This window comes from Mitosporidium daphniae, assembly GCF_000760515.2.
Source record: "Mitosporidium daphniae strain UGP3 chromosome Unknown contig-10, whole genome shotgun sequence".
In the NCBI taxonomy this organism is placed as follows: Eukaryota; Fungi; Microsporidia; genus Mitosporidium; species Mitosporidium daphniae.
In genome coordinates this window covers 68,073-74,136 of record NW_013546722.1, presented here as the reverse complement: position 1 = coordinate 74,136, position 6,064 = coordinate 68,073, and the positions used below count along the sequence as shown (strand labels likewise).

The 6,064-nt window shown below is 43.0% G+C and overlaps 5 protein-coding genes across 5 annotated transcripts; 2 read left to right on the top strand and 3 right to left on the bottom strand.

Moving 5' to 3' along the window:
• Positions 1-296: 296 nt before the first annotated feature.
• DI09_10p480 (uncharacterized protein) lies at positions 297-723 on the top strand (the record flags this gene model as incomplete). Its single annotated transcript, XM_013384124.1, has 2 exons — positions 297-495; positions 539-723. 2 exons carry the CDS (start codon positions 297-299, stop codon positions 721-723), a joined length of 384 nt encoding a protein of 127 aa, XP_013239578.1.
• Positions 724-1,158: 435 nt separating this feature from the next.
• Positions 1,159-2,585, bottom strand: DI09_10p470 (putative class II fumarate hydratase; the record flags this gene model as incomplete). The annotated part of the gene is made up of 2 exons (XM_013384123.1): positions 1,159-1,579; positions 2,554-2,585. The coding sequence occupies 2 exons, from the start codon at positions 2,583-2,585 to the stop codon at positions 1,159-1,161; spliced, it is 453 nt and encodes a 150-aa protein (XP_013239577.1).
• A 145-nt stretch (positions 2,586-2,730) lies between these two features.
• DI09_10p460 (uncharacterized protein) lies at positions 2,731-4,102 on the bottom strand (the record flags this gene model as incomplete). Its single annotated transcript, XM_013384122.1, is given in 3 exon segments — positions 2,731-3,726; positions 3,746-3,996; positions 4,021-4,102. The coding sequence occupies 3 exon segments, from the start codon at positions 4,100-4,102 to the stop codon at positions 2,731-2,733; spliced, it is 1,329 nt and encodes a 442-aa protein (XP_013239576.1).
• A 398-nt stretch (positions 4,103-4,500) lies between these two features.
• Positions 4,501-5,437, top strand: DI09_10p450 (cyclin L2; the record flags this gene model as incomplete). Its single annotated transcript, XM_013384121.1, has 3 exons — positions 4,501-4,658; positions 4,745-4,772; positions 4,853-5,437. The coding sequence occupies 3 exons, from the start codon at positions 4,501-4,503 to the stop codon at positions 5,435-5,437; spliced, it is 771 nt and encodes a 256-aa protein (XP_013239575.1).
• Positions 5,438-5,645: 208 nt separating this feature from the next.
• Positions 5,646-5,915, bottom strand: DI09_10p440 (uncharacterized protein; the record flags this gene model as incomplete). Its single annotated transcript, XM_013384120.1, has 1 exon — positions 5,646-5,915. The coding sequence occupies one exon, from the start codon at positions 5,913-5,915 to the stop codon at positions 5,646-5,648; it is 270 nt and encodes an 89-aa protein (XP_013239574.1).
• Between the last annotated feature and the right edge of the window lie 149 nt (positions 5,916-6,064).

The following is a 6,064-nucleotide window of genomic DNA, read 5'->3' as shown; positions in this document are numbered from 1 at the left end:
ATTTCTTTTGCGAGATTGCAGCCTCTTTTAGCGTAATTCCTTCGATGTGAGCCTTTTTGGCAACCTTGGCAGCTTTATCGTAACCAATGTGCGGATTAAGCGCCGTGACCAACATCAATGATTGATTCATAAGCCATTCGATCCGTTTAGTGTTTGGTTGTATTCCAGATATGCAATGCTTGTCAAAAGAAATGATGGCGTCTGAGAGGAGACGGATAGATTGCAGAACATTTTTAATGATCACTGGTTTGAACACATTTAACTGCAAATTAGCTATACAGCATCTATACCTCAAAATGGCCATTGGATCCAGCAATTGTGATGGCCGTATGGTTTCCCATCACTTGGGCACAAACCATTGTCATGGCCTCGCATTGAGTTGGATTTACCTAAAGTCGCTACATAAAAACGCTACCTTTCCCGGCATGATAGAGGAACCAGGCTCGTTCTCCGGCAACGATATTTCTCCGAGGCCCGATCTTGGGCCGCTTCCAAGTAAGCGGATATCATTTGCAATTTTCATTAACGACACGGCAAGCGTATTTAGGATCCCAGAAACTTCCACCAGAGTGTCATGAGTGGCTAATGCTTCAAACTATTTGCCTCATGAGAACGTCCAAAAATAAAACCTTATTTTTTGCAGTGACAAATGGGATTTCCGTAAGGACAGAAATCTCGGCAGCAATTTCTTGGTCAAATCCTTTAAACGAATTCAAGCCCTAACCCGAATTAACGGTTGACAAAAACCGTGCCCACCGCAGTTCCACCCTGTGCGAGGGAATAAAGACGAGGAAGTGCGCCTTTTATGCGATCCCCAGAAAGATGTATCTGGTAATGGTATCCCGAAATTTCCTGCCCCAAAGTTATTGGAGTGGCATCCTACGCGGCTAAAAGCATAAAATGGTACCTGCAGATGAGTTCGCCCGATTTTGATTATATGGGAAAATTTCTCGAATGCTTGATGATGAAGAGTTGCTTTGAGCTTCTCAAGGGCGGGAAGTAGCTGCCTATGAAGAGCCAATGCACAGGAAATGTGCATTGCTGTCGGAAATGTGTCGTTGCTTGACTGTCCCATATTCACATGGTCATTTGGATGAACCGGTATTTTACTTCCTTTCTTTCCCGACAGCATCTCGATAGCTCTATTTGAGATGACCTTTAGGGGGAGCCTAATACCATTACCTCATTGACATTCATATTGGTTTGCGTTCCCGAGCCGGTTTGCCAAACAACAAGAGGAAAATGATCGTCTAGCTTCCCATCAATGACTTCCTTTGCAGCCGATTCGATAGCAGATGATATCTCTGTTGATAGTTTGCGATGTTTATGATTGATTCTTGCAGCTGCAAGCTTGATAATGCCAAGGGCATGAATAAGAGGGGGCGGCATTCTTTCTTCCACCCCACCGATCTCAAAGTTCAACAGTGAGCGCTGTGTTTGAGCACCCCAGTATTTTTCATCCGGAACACTAATTGTCCCAAAAGAATCGAGTTCTTCTCTATATTTTGACGGAACAGAGGAGAAATTGTTCAAAAGAGAAAATTGATTCATTCTTTGCAATGGGCGAGCAAGAAAACCTCTAAAATAGAAAGGTCTCATGAGCAATACGCAATTAAGTTTAAAGCTATGCCAACAAGTTAAAATTGCACTATAAGCCCCAATTTAGGCCGATATCAATTTAAAGGCATTCGCAGCTGTGGCATCCCGCAGGTTTCTCTCAATTACAACGCTAAAACACATGCTTGCCTGGATGGGCTTGTCTGGCCCATCCAGGCTCAATTCCTGGAAAGTCCGTTATTTCAGTGCTAAAATCAAAATCCTTTATTAGAACCCAATCAATGCTTTAACATTGATTGATACTTCTGCCTTTATGGCTTTGGAATACTTTAAACTGGAAAAGAAGGAAGAAGGGAGAAGGGAGAAGGGAAAGACATGATACTTTTCCGTAAATCGCCCAAATAGCACCCTTTTTATTAAGACCCCTTTTTAGCTAACTTCGGAGAATCTGGAGCCATCTCGCGACGTCATGTGGGATTCGTGTTCCCCAAGGACTACCAAAAGCCTAAAAGACAATTCAGAAGTGGATGGAATTTTCTGCAGACAGCAAGCGTCCTCGGCACTATTTGTTGAAGAGCAAGCTATATCGCCTCTTTTTACGGTATGACGTCAATAGGAAGGATGCCTGTTTATCAAAAAGATTGTCATAATTTAGACTGCTCTGCAGTGCAAAACATGCATCTAATGGGCAGATTAAAGCAATAGTTTCTCAAATGGCAAATTAACCTCCGAAATTTTAATTCGCAGCTCGTCCCACTTTTGTGTGCCTTTGGCCTCGTCATCATACTCGGCAAAAGTTCAGTGTAGCCTTTTTATTTATTTTAAAATTACAACAATCGTTTCGCCGAATTCTCAAAATAAAGATATCAATCGTTTACCCGGGTTCAAGGATAATCTACAATATATTTCAATCGAAAATGGAAATTGTCGTACGAAATCGCCTTTATTTCACCGTTATTTGACTATATAATTTTACAGTGAAATCTCAACACTTACTTTTGCGTAAGAATCGTATATTTAAGGTGCATTTTGAAACAAATAAAAGCTTCAAATTTGGAAAGCCTGCTTTGGCTCGAAAATACCGATAACCCGCATTTTGGAAGGTGATACCTGACATCTTTTTCACCGTTAAAAGTGTAATTAGGAGCCCCCAAAAGCTACCAATGTCCATTTTCACTTTCCAATGCAGAAATTCTTAAAAAGAGCATCAAGAATATCTTCTGAAGAGATTTTACCGGTGACGTATCCAATTTGCGTGCATCCTTGTCTCAATAATTCGCAAGCTATTACAAAATCACAGCTTGCAGGATCTTTTAGCAGCTGCAAAGTATTTGAAACGCATCTTTCCAATTCAACCAAGTGGGGCCTATGTCTTTCACGGAAAAAAACAGGACAATCATGCGGGGAATGAATGTCCATTCCAATTCTGTCTTTCAGCAGTGCTTGCAAAGCGGCTAATAAGGTATTGATGTTGCCAGCATCCTGAGTAAGCGTGCACAGAAAGACATTGCTGCCGAAATGGTTCCTCCATTCTGATTCGATTTTTGATTTCAAACCAGCATCGGCTAGTAAGTCGGGTTTGCTAAGCAAAAAGAGCGATTTTTTTTTGATAATATCTCTTTCCTCTTCGGCCGCATTTGGTAAGTATAAAGCTAGCCATGCAAGGAATGATTTTAGCGAAGAGTGACATTTTTCTTCCAAAGAAATCACAAATATGAGAAAATCGGCCCTTTGAGCCTCCTCCAGGCCAATGGAAATCCCCTCGGTTTCAATGGGGCATTGTGATGAATGATGAATTCCAGCCGTATCAAATAGTTGCACAGCATATCCTCCAATGTTGGTTGATCGTTGAATTATGTCTCTCGTTGTACCTGGGATACTTGAAACAATAGAGGCTTTCTTTTGCAGCAGTAAATTGAAAAGGGAACTCTTTCCGGCATTAGGCCTTCCCAAAATGCAAACCCTAGCCCCGTCTCTGGCAATTTCTCCTCTTCTATGGTCTTTGAGGTGCAATTGAAGTTCGGTGACCAATTTTTGCAATTCTTCACACACAGCTTGATCGACTTGAAAAATCTGTTCGTCATCGCCAAAGTCGATAAATGCTTCGAGCCGCGCCATCGCTTCAATCAATAATGCACGCCACTTTCCGACCAGCGAAGAAGTATTTCCCTGTAAAAAAGCAAAAAACTATCGAAACCTTGAGCTGTGCCAACGCGACAATTCTTTGTGCGTCCGTTTCGGCATTGAGAAGATCATCAAGGCCTTCGACTTCTGTCAGGTCCAACTTGCCGTTGTAGAACGCTTGTTGTGTGAATTCACCCGGTCGTGAAGCGCGAGAATTCGGATATACAGACAGCACTGACAGGAGCTTTGAAATAATAGAAACGGACCCATGTGTATGGAGCTCCACGATGTCTTCTCCGGTAAAGCTATTTGGCTCTAAAGATAAGCTAATAAAGATACTTTTGAAGTACACCGCCATGGATGTATCAATTAACTGTTTTAAACTACCAGATGTGGGATCATAAATATTTACAAGCTTCATCTTCCTTTCCTCAAACTCGACACAGCCACTCAGCTGAGAAAGGATAGAAAGCGAGTCTGGCCCAGATATCCTAACAACAGCAACCCCGGACTTGCCGAGAGGCGTAGAAAGATTGAATATTGTTTCGGTCGAATATTGGCGAAAATTGTGGCAAAATCTCAAATATTTGCGATAGATATGACAAAAAACGGGCCGTTGGCGGGGATGGAATAAAATTTTGAAAATACAGAAATATTCCACACTTCATAGAATACTTGATCTAGAAGGTTATTTTAATTATATGTATAGTAATGATTTGATCGTTAAGTGCGGGTCCTTGGCGCAGTCGGTAGCGCGCAAGTCTCATAATCTTGAGGTCGCGAGTTCGAGCCTCGCAGGGCCCATTTATTTTTTCGAAAATGGAGACCTTCTCCAATATTTTGGCCTCCTATGATCAATTTGTAGCGAATCCCTCGATTCGGGAAATTCGTGCGACAGATCCTTTTTCTGCATTTTATTGTCGCGACTTCCTGAATGCAACTTTTTTGATATCTTCTGCCTCAAAGCTTCTCGAGTTGTAAGTTAGTGTTTTTGATACTTTACATTTCAAGCTAACCGCCTACATGCCACCATGCTAGATTGTTTCATTTCCTTATCAAATAGGCCCCAAGTTACGATTGCCGTGGCGCAGGTACTTTTTGCACGGTTTTATTGTCGCATCTCGCAGGAAAAGCTACCGATGGTGGTAGGATGGGCACTTATTGGTCGTAGGATGTCACTATGGGCGTGCTCCTGCTTGCTTCAAAGTTAACAGAAAATATCCGCCGTGTCCGTGATATTGTCAACACGACATATCTGGTCTCCTCAATTTCAATTCCTCCTATCGGCCAGGAAGAGAATGGTCAGCGCTCGGGTGTATTAAATGATGCAGACACATCTACAACGCAAATGCCGCTACTCGCTTATATTGGTGCGGATTATTATGAGTGGCGGGACAGGGCCACTTTCGCAGAGGCTGTCATCCTTCGTGAGATTGGGTTTAAGCTCGAGGTAAATCTTCCCTACGGACTCCTCGTCAACTATGCAAAGGTGTTGGAGATTATTCATGATGCAGCGCTGATGTCCAAAGCGCTCGGATATATCAATGATAGTTTCAGGACCCCGGCAAACATCCTGTTCCAGCCAAACGTGATCGCGTGTGCATCGATTCTTCTTGCAGCCCGTGACTTTGGATGTGGGCTTCCAAAACACTGGCACGACCTCTTTGATGCTGACGCACGCTCTATTGAATGCGCCTGCCGCGTCATCCAAAACCTGTATGTGGCTGTCGCCGACAACGTACGACCCCATCAATAGTCCTCTCTTTTAAGCATCCTATTTTTATAAAAGCCCTGTTAATAATTCTGGGATACACGTCAAAACGCAGTCACTGAAAGTCTAATTTTATTGGCTGGGCCGTTAAGCAGTACGGGGTCTTTCGCCCTGTGTATTCCGAAGCTTGCTTTCCAGAAATAACCGCTCATCGTTGAGGTATTGGATATACCCAATGGCTAAACTTAAAATCTCAGCACAAACCCTTCTTGATAATGGTGGCTTCGGAGAGGTTAAGCGGCCCACCATGTTTAGCTTGAGATAGTATGGCATCAATGGAGCTGCCGCTACTATTTGGGATGAGACCATAAAGCTTGTAAAGTTCCTCCCGCAATAGAAACCGACGTCTTTGCTCAGACCTGATGTGATGCAGACGACGTTGCTCTTGTGTAAGTATGGGGCGTTTATCACTGCAGGCTGCATTAGATTCTCCGGACAACGGCGGTGTTGAAGTTGGACACATGACCTATGATGAAAAACCGATTAGTTTAGGGAATGTTGTTTGTGATTTCGCATGTCGCACAAACACCGATTTCTCCGAAGTTCACATCCAGACCTGGTTCGATAAAAGGTTGACAGAAATAACGACGGGCTTGCAAGAAAAATCTTCAC